The sequence below is a fragment of the Poecilia mexicana genome, unplaced genomic scaffold (genome assembly GCF_051168715.1).
Source record: "Poecilia mexicana isolate PSO_F unplaced genomic scaffold, ASM5116871v1 scaffold_19, whole genome shotgun sequence".
Lineage (NCBI taxonomy): Eukaryota > Metazoa > Chordata > Actinopteri > Cyprinodontiformes > Poeciliidae > Poecilia > Poecilia mexicana.
Genome location: NW_028263388.1, coordinates 11298701 through 11320821, shown reverse-complemented (window position 1 = coordinate 11320821; position 22121 = coordinate 11298701). Strand labels below are relative to the sequence as shown.

Sequence of the window (22121 nt, the reverse complement as noted above, 5' to 3'; positions counted from 1 at the left end):
CACTACTGTATTGTGTACAAAGTGGCAAAGCATAATAATAAAATACATTGAGAAGTAACTAAACAGTGTGCTAGCAATTAAAATAAACGAAAAGTTTAATTGGAGCATACTGTGCTAATACATAAAATATATAATGCATATATATTTAGAAGACATTCTTAATATATTTCAAATGTAATTTGATCACAAAATGGTACACTTAAGATATACTAATAAAACTTGTTTATATTACATTAAAAGGCTTATACTTAAAGTGTACAAAGTATACCTTTAGTTGTTCCAAAAAAGCACATGATAGTACAATTATTAGTACACTTCAAATTGTGATTTTCTACAATTTAATTACAATTAAAATACATTAAGCACAAAATTAGTTGTTCCAAAATAAAAAAGCTCCAAGTTAAATAATCCTTAACAAACTTGAAGTATACCGATGATTAGTCTGGCTTCAAGTATGGTACAATTTTATATAATTAGTATATTTATTTTTCACAAGGGTATTGCAGGGGAATGCAAATCCCGCAGGGGACTCTGTTGGATTTTAAATTTGCATCAGTAAAAACAAAATATAACATCTGTGAATACATAACAAAAATGTTGAAAAACATATTTTTGGTAGACAAATGACTCATTACATTATCTAACTCTATTTGTCCATTATTTCGTACCACATATTTATAGATCAATGGTCTCATGCATGACTTAATAATAGTTTGCGTTTTCTAATAGTAATTTACACATCAAGCTATTTTACATAGAGTTTAAAAAACACCTTTTGAAGGCGAAAAAGAGGATACATAGGCATTTTCTATAATCCAATTCATGATTCAGTTTTCCACATACTGTTTTAATATGAAACCTAAAAGCTGGAAATGTTTTTTTTGTTTTGTTTTGTTTTTTGCGTCAGAATTTTTCTCACCATTCATTGGTCAGTGAGCAGGAAGTAAGCTCACGTAGCAACGTTAGCTCGACGGGATAAGTATGTAATTGATGTCTAAGACTCGGTTCTGGAACGTTTTCGGCAAAGTATTGGGTTTACCTATTTGTTGAGAAGAGCTGGGCTTATTCGTTTGCAGTTCATAATGTAATTATCAATCATTTACAAAGAGACTGGACTATTAGCATCCATTGAGCTAACGCAGCTAACAGCAACGACTTAGTGTTTCCGAGGTTAAAGCTTTTAAAAGATCATGATTTAGAGCTACAAGACGAATCCGCATGGGTTTGTGAGACTATGTGGGGAAGACCACATCGTCTGTGGACACCTCCTCTGACCATGTTGCCCACCTAAGGACCGAGAGACAGGGGACAAAGTGGACCCAGAAGTGTTGACCAAGGTATCAGCCTCTCTGCTCTGCAGCATCGCTTCAGCTCTGGTACAGTTTAAATTTTCTGCTTCATCAAATCAGGTGTTTATTTGTATCTCACTCAAGTTTCAGAAACCTGGATGTACTAGAACATGTGAAAGTTGTAAAAAAAAAAAAAAAAAAAAAGGATTGTGAAAGGGGGAATCCGAGGGGGAGCCAGGATGTCCGAGACGATGAAGGTCGAAGCAGATGAACCTGGAGGGATCAGCTTGGAGCCCCCCATACCTGCAGCATCCACAACGGAACCGGAGGAGGAAACACAAGACAGCAAAGATCTCAGTAAGTGGCACACATTTGTTTTATCTGGATTGGAACAAGCTAACTCTTAAAACTCTGGCTCCATCTTCAGGATTTCTTGCAACTCAATTCTTCATCTGGAACACTGAGATCAAGTAACCCGATGCTTTCAGATGTCTCAAGATCCGGACTTAGAAGTAGATGTGATTCTGCTTTTGCAAAGACTGGTTCCATAATGTCCCAGTCTTTTTTTACCTCCTCTTATCAGGTCTGCTCAGAATTTGGAAAATGTTAAGGTGCTACTAAAGACTCAGTTTAACTCCATCATATTCAAGTCAAGTAAAGCATGACAATGTGGTTTGAGTTATGAGAATTTATGTTACTTTACATCTCTGAGCTCCTCAGTACTTTAAAAGCACTTGATTATTTCCCCAGGCCATTCCAAATGTCTCGTCTTAAAACATTTCTATCCAAATACGATAACCTTATATAATAAACATAACCCGTAACCTCCCCCAGCAGGAAAATTTATGTTTACCAGCAGAAAGGTGTCAGGTAAATGGTAAAACATAATAACCAAAAATAAGAAAGAAGAAGATATAAATTTGCATTTATCAGTATTGGTTTTGTTTTGTTTCTTAGTTTTCCAAAAAGCATGCCTTCATGTATGGATTTTTTTCATTTAAATTTTTTTAATCATTAAAACTGTTTGCAAACAGTCATGAATGTACTTTTGTTGTTCACTCTTCCCAGTTTATCAGATATTGGTGATCAAAGAAGAGGTTCCGCATGACTGGGGCTCCTGTTTGGACCAGCAGGGCTCAACGCCCCCCCACATAAAGAAGGAAGAGGTGGAACAGTGGATCAGTCAGGAGGAAGAACAGTTTGCTGTGAAGGATGAAGAAGAACAGAAACCTAAGTTATTAGAGCTTCAGCAAATTAAAACTGAAGATAATGGGCAGACAGAAGCTCCAACTAGCAGCTCAGCTGGACAGATAAAAACAGAACCTGATGGAGAGCTCAGTGGAGGACCAGAACCAGATAACAACTTAGAACTTTTAGGTGCTTCTCAAGAAAGTCACACAGTAGTTTACAACATAGGTGAAACATCTAATCTGCTTTCCAAACTCACATCCAAGATAGAAACACATACTGAAAAGAAGCCATTTGGTTGCAGTATTTGTAGAAAAGGGTTCAAATGTCAAACTTCTATTGAAATACACATGCTGACACACAATGGGAAGAGAGAACATAGCTGTGACCTTTGTGGTAAAGTGTTTAAAAAGAAGAGTTCTCTTCAGACACACATGAGAGTCCACACTGGTGAGAGACCATTTGCCTGCGCTGACTGTGGCAGAAGGTTTCATAGAAAGGCGATTCTTAAAAGTCACTTGGAGGTCCATTCAGGGGAAAAGTCTTTTTCCTGTGATCTTTGTGGTTCAGGGTTTAAAAGAAAAGAAACCCTTAAAAAGCACATGTGGATCCACTCTGCAGAGAAACCATTTGTTTGTAGTGTTTGTAGTAAAGGATTTTCACGACAAAATCATCTCAAGAGTCACATGTGTGTTCACACAGGAGAGAAACCGTTTATTTGCAGTGTTTGTAGTACAGGATTTGCATTGCAACATAGTCTAAAGACTCACATGCTTGTTCACACAGGTGAGAAACCCTTTATTTGCAGTTTTTGTAGCAAAGCATTTTCCCTGCAGAGTCATCTAAAAAGTCACATGCGCGTTCACACAGGAGAGAAACCGTTTGTTTGTAGTGTTTGCAATAAGGGATTTTCACTGCAAGAGAATTTGAAGAGACACATGCGCGTTCACACTGGGGAGAAACCATTCATTTGTAGTTTTTGTTGCAAAGGATTCTCACAACAAAATCATCTAGAGAGTCACATGCGTGTTCACACAGGGGATAAACCGTTTATTTGTGGTGTTTGCAGTCAAGGATTTTCACGACAGGCTTATTTGAAAAACCACATGGATGTTCACACTCCACAATTTGGAGATAGTTAACCTGTTACAGAGGAAATACAGTTAACAACCTTATCTGACCACTATGCACCTTTCAGTGTTTTGTATATTGTGGACTGAGATTTTGATTTAGCTACATTTTTGGTAGACTTAATGGGGTTTATGAACCACAAGCTTCCACAGAGTGTGATTTTTGTCTTTCGTTTTGTTATAATAGGATTTAATGAAGCGCTTGTAAACAAACTAATGTAAGCTGTTGGCCGGCCAGTTACAGGTATTTCTATTATGTATTTCTCAGGCACATTGTGCCATTTTATAGCACAATCAAGTGACTTTTACTTTCAGTTATTATAAAAATGCTGTATATGTCAAAAACTTTAAAGAAAAGAATTTGTCTTGACAAATAAAAAAACAAGCAGACAAACTTAAAAAATATGAACTCCCCTCCCCCATACATCTCACTGTGCTAGCAACATATGTTTATGTTTTTCATTATTGGCAGGGTTGCCCAACTCTGGTCTTTGATGGCTACTATCCTGCAACTTTTAGATGTCTCCCTTCTCCAACAAACCAGAATCAAATTGTTAATCTGCATCTTTTAGCTTTGCAAAGGCGAGGTTACGAGCCATTCATTGACTGACTTTGGGCACCCCTGATGTACAGTGAGGATGAGTGTTTGCCATGGAGTATGTGGCTAAAAATGAACCTCAGAAATTTGATGACAAGTATATTTCCAGCCTTTTTGTTAAAGTGGATTTAGGAGAAAAAATTCCTAAATGATCAGTTTGAATTACCCAAATATAAATGTATGTTTATTTAATGAATTTTCATGTATGGTCTTGTGTAACATTTCAAAGTCTATGATCAGGTCATGTGACGTTTTTAAAGCTCGTGACAAAAACAAAGTCAATTAGAGAAATATTATCTATCCATCTATTCTCTAAAACTGCTTATCCTTGCAGGGGTCTGGGGAACTGATGCCTATTTACCTCAATCATTGGGCAAGAAGCAACGTATAGCCTTTACAGGTCTTCAGTCCATTACATGGTAACAGAGATACACACAGGACAAACAACCATGCACACACACCTATGGACAATTTAGAGAGACCAATTGACCCAACAGTCATGTTTTTGGCTGTGGTATGAAGCCGGAGTACCTGGAAAAAACCCAAGCATCTACAGGGAGTGCATGTAAACTCCATCTAGGAAGACTATGTCATTTATTTTCATATGTCAGTTGCACCAAATTCACAAAGCCAGAAGTTGGTGGCAACATTTTAATCTAAGCTTCATATGTTTACATTTGAATCCGTTTTCATTTTCAGATTCTGGTTCTATAAAGTTCACTGTGCATGTTTCTGGTTTTTATTGTTGTTTTTTTACTTTTGCTTTGGATATTTCTTTATTTTCTGGGGAAATATTTTGCCAAAGTTGGTTAGGTTAAAATAATAGATCACTTAGGTGAAGTTGGGCTGAAGAAAGTGATGACAAAGATGTTAACATGCTGAACAAAATAAAGATTTTTTTTGGAGGGGATATTTATGTTTTTATCTAAAGCAGTTTGAATTGCTTTGTTGTTGAAATGTGTTACAAATAAACTTGAAAAAAATTTCTTTTTTTTCAGTTCTAACAACCAGAATTTGCAGTCTGACTACTGATTTCTGCTTCACAGTGATTCTTAATCACTATTGTATGACTATGTGTAAACATGGTAAATATGCATAGCGTCACATTTTGTTGAATTAAATACTGTTGATTTTAAGTATGAAACTTTCTGACAATATAAAACATCTGCTTGATGAAAATGATCAAATGTAAAATGCACAGCTGTAAAATAGGAGAGCAGTATTTTTTTCAGTCCATGAGTCAACTTTGGCTTATCTCTTTAATGTAGCTTTACATTCACATGCACAAAGCCAACAGTTTTACTGGGGATTATGTAGCAACACATGGTTAGTAAGAAAAATATCAGCTATAAAAGAGAAATCCCCCACATACCTGCACCGTTTTAAACTGTGTCCTGATCACACTTCATTTCCATTTGGGATGACCAGAGCTTTGAAAATTTAATAAGTTGGTAAAGTTAACAAATTCCACTTTTGTTTGCTGTTATTGTTTTAAGAGGTTATCTGCATTTTTCTCTTGTTACCTGTATTCCATGAACAACACTTCTTCATGATGGAACAAAATTTCCAATCAGCTCTTAATGGAAAAAAAATTAAAAAATAAAAACTTGTCTATTTATGTTACCTAATACAGAAAGTGCTCTACAAAACTCCTAATGATATTTACCAATGAGTCAAAACTGTGTAAAGGCTCTAGTTTATTAGATTATATATTTTTTTAGTTTCGTACCACCACTAATTTAAATATATCTGCCTGCCGATGGCTCTTATTTCCCCGGCAGACCTCACAGTCTCAGCGCTTTACTCAACGCCCTTCGGGACAGAACTGGACCAGAGCCACTCACAATATGGCGGCGACATCGTCAATGTATAACCCGGCCCATCTCGGATTGCGTTTATTCTTTGTAAGTACGATGACTACGTTAGCTTGACTGGCTATATTCCGACGAAAGACGCTTGTTTGTGTGAAATATGTGTGATAAAAATGTCCTTACTAAGTCTCCGAGACTGACTGACCATCTCGGTGAGGAGGTCGCTTTTACGTGCTTGCTGTGAACCATTGTGATTATTTCTAGCCGACATTTGCAGCTCATTATGCAATAAGAGAAGGAAGCTGTGGTCACCATGGAGCTAAAGTAGCAGACAGATGAGACCTGATCATCGTTTGTGGACACCTCCTCTAATCTTTTTGTCCAGCTGAGGACAGAGAAACTGGAGATAGTTTCAGAGTGGACCCAGAACTACTGACCAAGGTATCAGACTCTCTGCTCTGATTAATATATATTTTTACTCAGGGTAGCAGCACTTTGGAGTAGCTCTGTACTTTCACTGAAATTTTATGTTATTATTACTATTATTATTTTTCAGTTATGGTTGTCTTAATTAAGGATGGTCCTTCATGACTATCCTCTTTCAGAATGGTCATGAAGAAAGCCTGTGACTAAAAAGACTAAAAAGACAGAGTCTTTAGTCAGAGTCTTCTTCAAATGCGCAGTAATACAGACTGCTATGCCACACCCATTTCCTGCCCACAGCCATCACCATCTACAATAACTCTAAAGAAATTTGAATTAATATGAATTACAACATTATTTATTTTATTTCCCTCTGGGATCCGTAAGGTAAAGTAAAATAAGTTGAATTTAATTTGAAAATGTGTCTGATTCTACTTTCCAGCAGCAAAAAAAATTTGAAGATCCATGTTATATGACTGAGAAAGGAGAATATCAAGTGGAGCGAGAATGTCTGCGATGATGAAGGTTGAAGCAGATGGACCTGGAGGGTTCAGTTTGGAGCCTCCTATAGCTGCAACATCCACATCAGATCTGGAGGAGACACAGGACAACAAAGATCTCGGTAAGTGACTCACAAAAACAGTCACCACAGGCTTCTTAGTGTTATGTAAAATAAAATAAAATCTGGAGACACAGATTCCAGTCATACATATATGTGTACTTGTAAATTTAACTGTGTAGATGTAAATACATTTTGCCACCTTTCAAAGACTATTTTGGGCTCTCTGTGCACAGTCCTCCTCTGCACCACATCACACAGTACCCCTACATTTTTCCACCTTGTTGCAAAGAGCACAGATATAATTGCATCGATGCCTCATTGGGCAGATTGGCCCGTTGCTGTGATGCGTTACTTTGTCTGCTGAATTGAATATGACCGATCTGCCAGTAAGCCAATAAAAGTAAATGGACGTCATAAAGTGACGTTCTACAAAGTGTTTAAAGTTTATGCCTGTCATTGACACACTCAGACAAGCACACACTAATATATTTAGAAATCAAACAAATCAAACAAGCACCAGGGAGAACGTTGACAACTTTTGATGTGATTAAAATTATATTTTGAGTCCAACTGTTTTGCAGGCTTTCTGAATAAAGAATACAATGTTCACACTTGATGCGACTGATTCTGATATATTGTTTTTATATTGACATTGATGAAAATATGTACACGATTCTGTAATTCAAGGAACATTTGGGATCTTAAGATATATGGGGAAAAAAACATAATTTTCTTAAATTTATATTTAGTATTTTATGGAGACATTCAAATGTAATAAATCAATAATTGCCACACATTAGCTATATATTTTTCTTCCTTTTTTTTTTCCCAAGAAAAACACATTTGTTGTATCCATCAGATTAATAAAGTCGTATAATATTTACCCTAAAATGTCATATTTACCCTAAAATGGCATTTCAACATTTGTACATTACTAAGTCAGCATTAATAAGCATTCCACTAACTGAATTAAATGGTGGCTGGTTTGCATAAAAATAGTTTCTAAATATCTGGTTGAATTGGTTCTTTGATGTTGTTCACTGAAAACTTGATCCAACAATAGCACCAGATTTATTCATTTTGTCTTTTGTTTTTTCAATTAGAAAAATGACAATTGAGCTTTAAAATGTAATGTGGATATTTAATAATACATTATTCTCAATTATCAATCTAGAAAATGCCTTCGTTAATCCACTTTTCTGAATAATGTCCACATTTATTTCAGTGTTGCCACTCCATCAGATGTTGGTGATTAAAGAGGTTCCTCATGACTGGACCCCCAGTTTGGGCCAACAGGACCCTGACAACACCCACATAAAGGAGGAAGAGGAGGAGTTGTGGATCAGTCAGGAGGAAGAGCAACTTACTGTGAAGATTGAAGATGAAGAGAAACCTCAATTATCAGTGATCTATTGCAGTAAAACTGAAGACAAGATGGAGGCGGCAGCTTTAACCACTTGGTCAGTTGAACAGATGGAAATAGAATCTAATGGAGAAGAATATGGAGGACCAGAACCAGGCTGGAACCAAGTTCCAGTAGACTCTTTTCGAGAAAATAAGATAAAAGTTAAATTAGGTACAAGAGGCAAAAGAGCTAAGAGTTCCAAACGTACGGCTCAGGCTGGAGTCCATGTAGGAGAGGAGCTGTTTGGTTGCAGTGTTTGTGGCAAAGGTTTCAAACATAAGACTTCTGTCAAAATCCACATGATGATTCACACTGGAAAGAGAACGCATTACTGTGGTCTTTGTGGGAAAGGGTTTATTGGAAAGTGCCGTCTTCAGACACATATGCGACTCCACACTGGAGAGAAACCATTTGTATGTGACTATTGTGGTAAAGCGTTTCACGCAAAGAACTTTCTGAAGACTCATGCGATAATCCACTCAGAAGAAAAACCTTTTTCTTGTGAGGTTTGCGGTAGAAGATTTCATAGAAAGGACAGTATTAAACAGCACATGCGGATCCACACGGCAGAAAAACCGTTCGTTTGTAGTGTTTGCAACAGAAGATTTGCACAAGATGTTGTTCTAAAGAGACACATGCATGTTCACACAGGACATAAACAGTTCACCTGTAGTGTTTGCAGTAAGGGCTTTTCCCAACAAAATGTTCTCCAGAGCCACCTGCGCATTCACACGGGAGAGAAACCGTTTATTTGTAGCGTATGCAGTAAAGGATTTTCCTTACAAAATGTACTAAAGAGACACATGCGTATTCACACTGGTGAAAAACCATTTATTTGTAGCGTTTGTAGTAAAGGGTTTTCACGGCAAGAGAATCTGAGGAATCACATGCGTGTTCACACCGGAGACAGGCCGTTTGTTTGCACTGTCTGTTCTAAAAGATTTTCACGACAGGGATATTTGAAAAAACACATGGAGGTTCACACTTCACCATTTAGCTGTAACGAGTGTAGCGAGCGCTTTGTGAAGGAGGTCCAGTTGGAGCGACACATGAGGCTTCACACAGAGGAGAGGCCGTTTAGTTGTGACGTCTGTAAAAACAGATTTTTTAGGATGTGTCATCTTAAAAACCACTTGAGGGTCCATTCAGGAGAAAAACCGTATGTTTGCGGCGTTTGTTGTAAAGCGTTCTCACAACAGATTATTCTAACAAGGCACATGTATGTCCACACAAGAGAGAAACCGTTTGTTTGCAGTGTTTGCAGTAAATCGTTTTCACGACGTGGAGACCTGAAGAGCCACGTGCATGTTCATGAAGAGTGCAACTAATTGTGTTTTTGAAAAACAAATTTTTCACATTTTCCACTTTCGGTGGGTTTACATTCCGTCCTTACCCAGAATTTTGTTTTTCTTCAGCGAGTACAGAGTCTTTAAACAAAGTTTGATGTGGTCAACCACTCACCACATTCAGGATAATTAAAAAAAGGTTAACTACAGTGAATTTCTTTAATAGCTAAACAAACTTAGATTGGGTTCTATCACATCAACAGGCAGCTCTTAGATTTCCATGGGTTAACCACCTGATTACTGTAGAGCCGGTGCACACCTGTAAGAAAACAATTAGCTGAAGTTATTGTTTCATTTCTGAAAAAGATGCATTGAAACCAGAGGTTTTAATTCCAATGTATTGTGGTAAATATGAGTAGAAGACCCATCCTGTTACTCAAATGTTAATGCACACGTGAGAAATACCTTTGCTTTGTGATTCTAGTGTAAACCACAATCCATCATTTAAACAACTGTCTCCCCCATCATGGCTATGGACCACACTCAGTTGGAGGTTTTAGATATCGTCTTGCTTTAACGCAACTGGTTTAAATTTAAATGACGTTTGAAGTGATTAACTGAATTCTTTAGACATTTACCAGAAGTATGGATAGTTACTTGTGCTTAATGTGATTTAAGAGACGTGTGCCTTCTTTTACCTGCATGTGTGTCTGACAAAGCTACCATAAAGTGGTCAGTCAGCTCACAAGACATTTAACAAAAAAGAAATTTGGTTACTCTCTGGGTAGTTTGTATCTTGAACGGACTACAGAGTCGAAATATCCAAGTATCCTCTGAATTATTAAGTTGCCTTCTCCTTTCTTGTCAGAACATGTGGTTATTTTTCCATTTTGACAATTGCGAAATTGCAAAAGTACCTTTGTTACTATATTAATAGTGATCTGGGAGATGGAAGATGCACTAGCTTTAAAAACTTTAGCAATTCAAACTCTCAAGTGTCTATTCACTTGAGAGTTTGATGTGTTAGAGCAGGACCAGATCTAAAGCAGGCAGAACGATGTCTGCCAAGGATCATCAGGAGTGAGGTACTGGGTAAGCCATCCAGCTTCGCTTAAACACTCTTTTGTTTGTGTTTGTTGAGCCCCACAGCACTAGAGACCTTTCCACACCAATAGACCTTAAATGGTCATGAATTAGCTGCTCTGTGGCAGGGATGGGGGAACCTCTACAGCTGTAAATTTAAAAAGTTGTTTTTTTTTTATTTTTGAAAGTTCTCTCTTTTGTAATGCACTTTTATATTGGAAGTAAACCATTTGATGACAATAAAAATGTCAATTCAAAATCTGCCTGATTTCTTTTATTAAGCTTCACAACATATTGTGACTCTCCACTTTACAAATGAGCTAATGATGTTGAATACTGCTACTTCATGTCAACGAGCCTCAACAGAATATATATTTTGATTAAAAATAAAGTTAGTTTACATTCAACTTTTAAGCTGAAAAGGTGTGATTTGAATTAAGGTCGAAATTTCATCTAAACTTTTAAGCTTTGGAAAATCCCATCCTTTAGTGATGGAAAAGGCAAGGAAAAAATGAGGCCAATAACAACTAAAATATGCCTATAATTCACCAATTGGGTCCCGAGGTCCGTGGTTATACAAGGATGTTGCAGGACTCTGTGTTGTGTCCGCTCTCAGTTAATCAACATGGTTTCAAGCTTCAAATTTTTATCTTTGCAATGAACCACTGCTGGAAGTCTTTGTAACAGGACTGCAAGCACTGGTTCAATTAAACCTTCTCCTTGGTGCAGATAAGACTACAAAAAGTCTCCCAAGAGACCACAAATTTTCCTTTTTGTGACATCTTTGAAAGGTATGGAGATAGAGGCAATTAATGTCTATAAATATCTTAACTGATAATTCCTTCACTTTTAGATCACATGCTGGGGTCTCATGGAAATCCTTTCACCTGTGCTGGATTAAGCGCATGTTTTGTACATTGACGCCTTTGAAACATCACAGTGACCTGTACTGATGAGTTAGATTAACTTATTTGGCCATCAAAAATGCAAGCATTGGTAAGCTTTTATCTAATAGACAATGTTTTGAATCTACTGTGTGCATATCAGCGAACTGATAATTCTGCACAGAATGAATTATTACCTTTGCTCTCAGGATTATCTGTTAATACATTTTAGTGTTATTGTTGCACTGAAATTTGTTTAAGGGCTTTCATTGAAAGCACTGACTGCATGACTTTATCTCATCTTCTTATTTTTAGTAATCCACTTAAAATATTATATATCATCTGTTAACCAATTTTAGTTTTACGTGACATGGCCGAAAAAGTTGCTTCAGGCTCAATCATTCATATTGCACGTACATAGTCTACTGTTTTGAAATATGCTAAAACCTATTAAATAAATATTTCTAAATCTGTGTTTGGACTTAATTTGATTGTATTTAATTAAAGTTCGAATTGTGAAGTACATTGGAAATTCAGTGTTTCTTTGATGCAAAAAATGAAATGTAATAATGGTTGATGTGATAGAATAAATGTAAGTTTTTATCAGTAATTGTGTATTGTTTAAGTGTTCTTTCCCTGAAAGGCTAATACTGAAATTAGAACATTACTCATCATTCACTGGTCAATGAGGAGGAAGGAAACGGATGTCACAACGTTAGCTTGACAGGGTAAGTCTCGACAGAAAAACGTCTTAATGTCTATCTGTTATTAATGTCAGTCTCTCTACCTGAGAGTTTCCGCAACTCAGGTAGAGAGTTGCGCCTCTGGGTGTGTTTATTTAATCATTGTAATTATTTATAACCGACATTTGCAACAGAATGTAATTAGCCTTCATAAGCTCAGTGAATGGTCTGTTAGCCTCCATGGAGCTAAAGCAGCTAACAGCAGAAACTGAATCAGTGTTTCCGACGTTGACGCTTAAAAATGCCCTAAGCCCATGCTCAAGTACGAGCATGGGCTTAAAAATGTACGAGTCCACGTTTGGAGTTTGTGAAAAAGAAAAACCCATAGTCACAGGTGTCTGTGGACACCTCTGACCTTACCCAGATGAGACTGTTACAGAGTGGATTCAAAACTACTGATCCAGGAATCAGACTCTGCTCTGCAGCATCAGTTCAGCTCTGTTGCGTTTTAATTTTTTTAAAAATTTAATTTAATGATGTTTTATCTCTGATTTGATTCATACTGAAACCTTGACCTAGTAGAACAAATAAAGGTTACAAAAAAGGATTGTGAAAAGGAGAATCCCAGGTGGAGCGAGGATGACTGAGATGATAAAGGTTGAAGCAGATGAACCTGGAGGGTCCAGCTTGGAGGACCCCGTACCTGCAGCATCCACACCAGAGCCGGAGGAGGAAACACAAGACAACAAAGATTTTAGTAAGTGACTCAAAAAAAACATTCATTATTAGTTGCAAACACACTTTTTGTAAGTGCTACCTGTTCTATGGCGGATCCAGGCTTTGACATCAGATATATATTTATTTTTACTGAGGTTAAGGACTACTACCATCAATCAATATTCTACATTTTCCTAAGCGGAAAGTTTCTCTAAATCAATGTTTTAAATGTTTCTGTGATTATGCTCTGCTGCCTTCTTTTTGAAAAAATGTTTTTTTTCAAAAAGAAAATTCATACTGTTTTTGTAAACAACACAACTGTTCTTGGTAAATAAAACATAAAAAATAAAGAAGGCTTTACTAGGGTTCCCCTTGCAAGTTGAGGTCTCACTTTAACTTTCAGATCTCTTTGTAAATGTAAAGTTGAAGCAATGGACACACATAGCCTAAGCTTTTATTTTCTTGTTGAAATGACTGCATTATATAAAAATATGATTCTGACATTTTTCTGTGCTGTCAGCTTTTTCAAATGGTGGTATCTACCACTATCTGCAAACTAGAGGTGTGCCGATCGATCGGTCACCGATCATAATCGGGCCGATTTTCGTGAAAAAGTGCATGATCGGTGATCGGCGATCATTGTCTCTTTTACCGATACCGATCACCTACTTCTCATTTCGCAGCCTGCCTGTGCAGCTGGTCTCCTCTTTCCTTCACTCTGCGCAAACGCGCAACAACAAATCTTAAGCGATGTGCAACTATAACGCACTGAGTGAATGGGGAAGTTTGCTGCGTGTTGCTGCGGAAAATTGAAGCACGTCAAAATGCATCAACACAACGAAGCTAATACAACATAAAAACAAAGCCATACTTGACGGAGTTTGGCTACATCGAGGCTCACTGCAGTAAAAAAGACATACGGAGGATCAGATAGCAGGTAAAGCAGCGCACAGCAACAAACACTCACCCGGATTAGCATGACGGTCAGAAAACTAAACAAATAACCCGCAAAATTATTTGTCTTCGTGCTGCGATGTAAGAATATTTCACAGACGGAGCTTCGCTTCTGCTCGACCTGGTAGTGACTCTCACCGAACCTCTGTTTAAAGCTGCAGCATCTAACCTAAAAAAATACATTTTACCTACGTATTAAAACTTCCGCTGTCCTAACATGAGACAAATAATCTCTGAAAAAATAATCGATCTCCTCCCTGTCCTGCATAATTACTCCGCTCAGTCAGAAACAGCCAATCAGAACTAGCAGTAATCAGCTAGCCGCCATGCTAACAGGAAGTTTTCATTCAGTAACTCTGGATTGTTTATTGTAATGGAACCTGTTTTTGCCTTTGAATGTTAAGTTTTATACTTGAACTTTTTGGCAATGTTGAGAGGTTTTATGCCTTCATATGTTATCAGTCTGTTAAAGATAGTATTACCAATAGCAGTACAATTTGCACAATGCCTGTTTTGTTTAGTTTTCTTCTTGGAAAAAGTTATTAAAAACAAGTTTTTGTCTAAATTAAGGTGAATTCATGGTTCCTTTTTCCACATAATGTAACCGGTAGTGTTTATGATAAAAAATAAATAAATAATAATTATGTGATCGGTATCGGTGATCGGTATCGGTATCGGCAGGAAAAAACCTGATCGGCACATCTCTACTGCAAACATATGGTGTCATATTTACAGGCATCTGTTCCATGCAATGTCAGGAAGGGGCGTTTGCTGACATCCAGTGGTCAGTACTGCATAGTGTGATCTCCAATAACACCTGCCAATATCTGGGGGCAGCTGTAAACTGCATTAACTGGTGCCCATTAAACACCAGTACCAACAGTAGCTATACATTTTGAATGGTTTGGATTTGAATAAAGTACCGACTCTTTTGTATCTACATACTTTTTGTTGTTTGCAAGTAATTAACATCCAATATGTGTTTCAGTGTTGGTGAAGAAAAAAGAGGTTCCCCATGACCAGGGACTCATAAAGGAGGAAGAGGACGAACTGTGGATCAGTCATGAGGAAGAGCAGCTTTCCGTGAAGGTTGAAGATGAAGAGAAACTTCAGTTAGCAGAGTTTCTTTGCAACCAAACTGAGGACAGCAGAGACACTGGAGGTTCAATCAGCAGCTCAGCTGAACAAATGGAAACAGAACCTGAAGAAGACTTTGGAGAAGCAGAACCAGACAGAAACGGGTATCTGTTTCACAGTAAGATGACATTTCACAAAAAGGGTGAACGAATTAAACTGTGTTCCAGACTTGCTGCTGAGATTAGTGTAAAAGAAACAACATTTAGTTGCAATTCTTGTTGTGAAAGATTCAATCAGAAGACTTTCGACTCTGCAATGAGAGAGCTTGGCTCTGATCGTTGTTGTAAAAGATGTGAAGAAACAACTTCTCTTCAGACTCACATGACACTTCACCCAGGAGAAAGACCATTTGCCTGTGATAGTTGCGGAAGGCTTCATGCAAATAAATTATTTAACGAGAACCTGAATGTCCACTCTGAAGAAAAACCTTTTTCCTGTGATGTTTGTGAAACTAGATTTAAAAGAAAGCATCATTTAAAAAGCCACATGTGGATCCACACTGCAGACAGACCCTTTGCCTGTAGTGTTTGCAGTAAAGGGTTTTCTCAGCGGATGCGATTAAAGAGTCACATGCGTGTTCACACCGGAGAGAAACCTTTCATTTGCAGCATTTGCAGTAAAGGATTCGCTTTGCAGGAGAATCTAAAAAGACACATGCATATTCACCAAGGAGGGAAGAAGTTCATTTGTAGAGTTTGTGGTAGAGGCTTTTCACTACAGCAGACTCTAAAGAGACACATGAATGTTCACACAGAAGAGACACCGCTCATTTGTAGTTATTGTAGTAAAGGTTTTCATCAACATTGGTTACTGAAGAAACACCTGCTTGTTCATACAGAAGGGAAACAGTTTACTTGTAATACTTGCAATAAAGGGTTTTCATTCCAAGAGAATTTAAAGAAACATCTACGTGTTCACGCAGGACAGAAACAGTTCGTTTGTAGTGTTTGCAGCAAAGGATTTTCAATCAAATATAATCTAGATAGACATATGCTGGTCCACACAAGAGAGAAACTGTTTATTTGTAGTGTTTGTAGTAAAGGATTTTCAGAACATCATCATCTTAAAAGGCACATGAAAGTTCACAGCGGACCGTTTAGCTGTAGTGACTGTAATAAATGTTTTACAAATAACATCCAGCTACAGCGACATGTGAAACTCCACATGGTGGAGCGGCCATTTGTCTGTGAAGTCTGTGAAAGCAGATTTATCCAAAAGTGTCATCTTGAAAAACACATGAAAGTCCATACTGGAGAGAAACAGTTTATTTGTAGTGTTTGCAATAAAGCATTTTCACTGAAAGATCGACTAAAGAGACACATGCGTGTTCACACGAGAGGAACTATTTGTAGTTGAACATTTTGTCAATACTCTTTAGAGATTATAGTCATCTACTCTGCTTTTATGTTCAAACCTCTGTTTTCATTTCTGATTCAACTGTCTCCACGCTGCAGTAACTCTGGATTTCACCCTGATGTCTTTACATTATCATCTAATTTCCACAGTAAATTAAAGACTTGCATGTACTAAGTACGCTTCTGCAGTAGTGTTGAATTTTCTTGTTGTGATATGAATATAAATAATGCATTTTGCCTGGTAAAGTAGCATGCATAAACCCTCAATACAGTTGCATGAGATTAGATTTTTGTGAATTTGTGTTATAACTACAAAGTCAGCTGAATTACTGGTTGAAAATATTAAAATCGGTGGAGTGTTATAGAATTTTTAAATTATGCAAATATGTAATGAACTTCTGTTTATGAGTTAAGAAGGTTAGTGTACCAGTCTTAACAGATAGAGACATGTATGAAGTTCCATATATCTGTAGAGGAGTTTTTTTATTTATAATTTACAATAGAATAGTCAAACTCTAATGTCTTGCGGCCAAAGTGAAAAATCTTTTCCAATTTGAGAGCCAAATCTGCTCAACATTTAATTTGAAAAGAAAGTAATATATTATTTTGTTCTTATGTTTTCCTATCAACGGATTTTACTTTTTATTGTAAATAAAAATCATCTTCTCAAACCATCAAAAACAGTTTACCTAAAAATATTAAGCATCTAGTAACTAACATTACATTATAAAATTACAGGAGAAAACAGTTCTTGTGAACTGAGAACTGGAAAGATATAAATTACCTGCTTTTAATATCCGTTAAATGAGTTTTGTTGCATTTAAACTTTATTATTTTGAAAAACTAATGGTGGGTAACGGACGTGCTACTTCCTGTCGGAGCTTTCCGTCTTGTTCATTGGTCATTCTGGAGGTAACAACCGGATGTAGCAATATTAGCTTAACAGGCTAAGAACCGAGAGATAAACGTCTTGAAGTTTGTGTAAAACAAGGGTTTAATAATAAATTTATTACCAGTCTTCGGGAATATATTACTTCTGGTTATCTGTTTTGGATGGTTGGATTATTTCTAGACGAAATTTGCGCCACAGAATGTAATTAGCCTTTATTAGCAACATGATTAGACTTTCATCTGAAGAAGAGAATCAGTGTTTTCGAAGTTGATGCATGTTAATAGTTAACAGTTCAGTTATTTAAGGCAAGTCTACATGCTGAGTTTGTGAGACTGTGCGGGGAGGACCACGTCGTCTGTGGACACCACCCCTAACGTTGTTGTCCAGCTGAAGACCGAGAAAGACTCCAGTTTCAGGCAGCAGGAATATAGAAGACACGGCTTATATGACCGAAATCTTGATCCACTAAAACATATGAAGGTTGAAGATAAGGATTGTGAAAAGGATAATCCCAGGTGGAACGAGGATTTGTGAGATGATGAAGGTTGAAACAGATGAACCTGGGTTCAGTTTAGAGACCCCTACACCTGCAGCATCCACATCAGACCTGGAGGAAACACAGGACGACAAAAATCTCAGTAAGTGACACATTGGTTTGTGTAGAATTAGGCACCGTGGAGGGAGGTCATTGTGTGGAATAATTTCTAATTAAGCCTCATGAATGTTTGCCACACATTGGATTTTATTCTTCTCTTTATTTTTTCAATTAGTAGCAATAATTTTTCCTGCATATTTGTGTTGTCTCTGACCTAGAAATGAATGCTTATATGACACTGTACTTTTTCAGTTGCAAACTTTCCTTCAATTTCTATACATACATGTCCAGGCATGGATATAACACTTGGATAATGCCAGCTTCATGTCCATAGAAGCCCATTCTCCGTTTTCTACTGTAATTGGGTCAACATCTTTGTGCTAAATTCACTTTTCGGCCAGTCCAGACCATTAGTAAAAGGGCGGATGTTTACAAACATATTCTTTGTTCTAAAGTCCAGATATTTTAGTTTTACTACAGAACATGAAGGTAGATTGAACAGTTTCTAGTGTCATCTCTTCTGGTTTTTATTGGTGTAAAAAGGTAAAAAAAAGCTGCTTTTATACAGCAACGTTATCATTCAGTGATAAATAATTATTCACTATGGATATGTAGAGCTCTGGAGCTTTTGCCTCAATTTTTATGTGCCAATTTTTGCAGACTACCACAAGTTGGTGATTAAAGAAGAGGTCCTCCCAGACTGGAGCTTCAGTTTAGACCAGCAGGACCCAGAACACCCCCACATAAAGGAGGAAGATGAGGAACTGATGATCAGTCATGAGGAAGAGCAGCCTACTATGAAGAGTGAGGATGAAGAGAAACCTCTGTTATCGAAGCCTAGTGAAATCAAAACTGAAGACAACAGAGAGACCGGAGCTTCAACCTGCGGCTCAACTGAACAGATAGAAATAGAACTAGATGGAGAGGACTGCATAGAACCAAAACCACACAGAGACCTGGATCCAGCCTGTTCTGAAAAGAACAAGACAACGGTTCACAATAGAGGTAAAAGATCTAAACTGCATTCAAAATTCACAGGACAGATTGGAGTTCATGCTGGAGAGAAGCCATTTGGGTGCAATGTCTGTGGTGAAAGATTCAAAAAGAAGTCCCATGTTAAAGTGCACATTATGACACACACAGGAAGTGAAGAACATGGCTGTGATCTTTGTGGGAAAGTATTTAAAAAAAAGAGTTACCTTCAGATACATATGAGGCTTCACACTGGTGAGAGACCATTTGCCTGTGATGATTGTGGTAGGACATTTCATAGAAAGACGATTCTTAAGAACCACCTGGCAGTCCATTCAGGAGAAAAACCATTTTCCTGTGATGTCTGTGGTACGAGATTTAAAAGAGAGAAATCCCTCAAAAACCACGTGTGGTTGATTCACACTGCAAAGAAGCCATTTTCTTGTGCTGTTTGCAGTAAAAGATTTTCACAAGAAGAACATCTGAAGACTCACATGGGTGTTCACACAGGAGAGAAACAGTTTGTGTGTGGGTTTTGTAGTAGGGGATTTTCACTGAAATCAAATCTAAAGACGCACATGCGCGTTCACACCGGAGAGAAACCTTTCACCTGCAATATTTGTAGTAAGGAGTTTTCAAGACAAGATCATCTAAAGAGTCACATTCGTGTTCATACGGGAGAAAAACAATTTATTTGTGGGGTTTGTAACAAAGAGTTTGCACTAAAACAGAATCTAAAGACACACATGCGTGTTCACTCAGGTGAGAAACCATTCACTTGCAGCATTTGTAGTAAAGGATTTTCTCAACAAAATCGTCTCAAAAGTCACATGAGTGTTCACACGGGAGAGAAACCGTTTGTCTGTAGCGTTTGTAATAAAGAATTTTCGCAGCAGCGCAATCTAAAAATTCACATGCATATACATACAGGGGAGCAGCCATTTCTTTGCAGCATTTGTGGTAAAGGATTTTCACTGCAAAGGAATCTTAAGATTCACATTCGCGTTCACACTGGAGAGAAACCGTTTGTTTGTAGTTTTTGTAGTAAAGGCTTTTCACGACAAGATTATTTAAAAAGTCACATGCGTGTTCATACGGGAGAGAAACCGTTTGTTTGTGGTGTTTGTAATAAAGGATTTACGCAACAACAAAATCTGAAAAGACACATGGAGGCTCACACCGCATGATTCAGGTGTAGTGAATGTTTGGGAGGGGGAAATAAAGATAAATCTACATGTGCAACTCCTTTCAGGGGAGCAATAATTTTATTGTAATATGTGTAAATTTAGATGAAATCAACAAACATATCTTGAATTTCACATGATATGTAGTCTCTACTACGGTGCATTTCATAAACTGGAAATCTAAAAAGATCAATGGGCTATCTATCTATCTATCTATCTATCTATCTATCTATCTATCTGGAGACGTTTCAGTTAAAGTGAAACAGGAGCCTTTGGTTCTGATAAATGGTGAATTTAACTACAAGAGCCTTCCAATCAATCAAACGTTTAACCACAAATAAGAAAGCGCTTTTGGTTCTGATCTTTGTAAGCAAAAAGCCCATGCCTTTTTAAGGACTCAGAGCTTTTATTATGTCCAGCACTTTTTAACAGTCGTTTCCCAGTCCATGAACCACACTCACCAGCAGGTTTGAAATATTCTCCAGCTTTAACAAACCTGGGGCTAAATTAAAATTACCATAAAGTCATCAGTAAACTTCTTCAAAAGTTTGCCATAAATAGTGGGGATGAGGAGAGCGCACTGATTGATTTTATTTTTATTTGAGCAGTTTTTAAAGTTTATTCAATCCTACGTGCAAATATTAAGATGATTTTTCTACCTACCCCTGGAATCAATGAGCTCCTAACAACAGAATCACAAGGTGGCAGCGATGCGTCAACTGTCAGTAATTACAGCTCCTCACTGATGTACATATGAACTTCTGTTTTCAGATACTGGGTGTAATTTAGATGCACATGTAAATGTAATGGTGCTAGAATCAGGTGAGCTCTGAAAGAAATAGTTTCAATTTGTCCTGAACATCATGTCTTTCTGACTCCTACAAAGTAAATGTTTGTTAGCAGATTCTGATGTTAGCATCTTGGCAGAACTTGAGCCGTCCTTCCCATTTTCCTCTTTATAGAAAAAACACGTTTTCCTGTTACCTAATACAAAATGATGTGCTTTACTGAAAAGGTTTGTTTTTAAAAAAAACTGTTATGCCTGTGTATAAATAATATTTAAAATGTGTGTACATTCAGCATTGTATTCTTTTTATAATAAATGTAATTTAATTTCATGTTTATTCAGTAAGTGCCCTGAGGTTAGTCTTTTTAATTAGCACCATGAAAACAAAGTGAAATTATATTAAACATTTTATAAATAAGAATCTGTTTCACTTCTTTCCCATTTGTTCGCTTTGTTCTGAAAGGTTGAAAGAGGAAGCGGATGTAGAAGTAGCTGTGGTTACATTAGACATTAGAGACCTCTCAGATTCTCCATTTAACTATTGTTTGTTATTGCTGTCGGTAGTTTGCTGCACAGAATGTCATTGTTTTTTTTTAATAAATAACATGAATGGACTTTTAGCTAAAATAGCAGACTGAATTAATGCTTTCGATATTGAAGTTTTTAAAAGTTCAGGCTGTAGTGCTTTAAGACACTACCTTGAGTTTATGACACTGTGGGACAGCTGCCTCTCGATGTCCCTTCCGAAATACGTTGTTTTAGATCAATTTATTTTTATCATAGTACACTTTAATATGTATTTTTCATATTTATTTAAAATAAAATAATGGAGACTCAGTTCCATGTAATACACACACACACACACACACACGCACACACCTACACACACACACACACACACACACACACACACACACACACACACACACACAAATAAGTATTAATTACAAGCTTTACATACAGAATATGTTTATTTCGGGCAGCGTTACCATACAGAGTTAATGAATGTCACCAAAAGTATAAAAGCAACCTATAATCAAGAATTTCCTGAATAGTATTACTTTCTGTGTCAAATGTTATGCCATGAAAACGCAGAATGTTCACGTGAATAGAAGAAAAATCATTTTGTTAATTAATTCTCATCCATTTGAACACCTCAGTAAGGGCTTTTTATTGAACCTGGGAA

General features: G+C 37.1%; 4 protein-coding genes across 4 annotated transcripts; all 4 read left to right on the top strand.

Moving 5' to 3' along the window:
• The first annotated feature begins 798 nt into the window (after window positions 1-798).
• Window positions 799-5218, top strand: LOC106915337 (uncharacterized). Its single transcript, XM_014982879.2, has 3 exons — window positions 799-1337; window positions 1434-1646; window positions 2358-5218. The coding sequence occupies exons 2-3, from the start codon at window positions 1529-1531 to the stop codon at window positions 3617-3619; spliced, it is 1380 nt and encodes a 459-aa protein (XP_014838365.2). The 5' UTR covers window positions 799-1337; window positions 1434-1528; the 3' UTR covers window positions 3620-5218.
• A 1676-nt stretch (window positions 5219-6894) lies between these two features.
• Window positions 6895-11034, top strand: LOC106915335 (uncharacterized). Its single transcript, XM_014982873.2, has 2 exons — window positions 6895-7061; window positions 8227-11034. The coding sequence occupies exons 1-2, from the start codon at window positions 6947-6949 to the stop codon at window positions 9732-9734; spliced, it is 1623 nt and encodes a 540-aa protein (XP_014838359.2). The 5' UTR covers window positions 6895-6946; the 3' UTR covers window positions 9735-11034.
• A 1269-nt stretch (window positions 11035-12303) lies between these two features.
• LOC106915334 (uncharacterized) lies at window positions 12304-16683 on the top strand. The gene is made up of 3 exons (XM_014982869.2): window positions 12304-12387; window positions 12925-13099; window positions 15002-16683. Exons 2-3 carry the CDS (start codon window positions 12982-12984, stop codon window positions 16504-16506), a joined length of 1623 nt encoding a protein of 540 aa, XP_014838355.2. The 5' UTR covers window positions 12304-12387; window positions 12925-12981; the 3' UTR covers window positions 16507-16683.
• A 747-nt stretch (window positions 16684-17430) lies between these two features.
• LOC106915331 (uncharacterized) lies at window positions 17431-21356 on the top strand. Its single transcript, XM_088000896.1, has 2 exons — window positions 17431-18035; window positions 18653-21356. Exons 1-2 carry the CDS (start codon window positions 17933-17935, stop codon window positions 20149-20151), a joined length of 1602 nt encoding a protein of 533 aa, XP_087857022.1. The 5' UTR covers window positions 17431-17932; the 3' UTR covers window positions 20152-21356.
• Window positions 21357-22121: the final 765 nt, after the last annotated feature.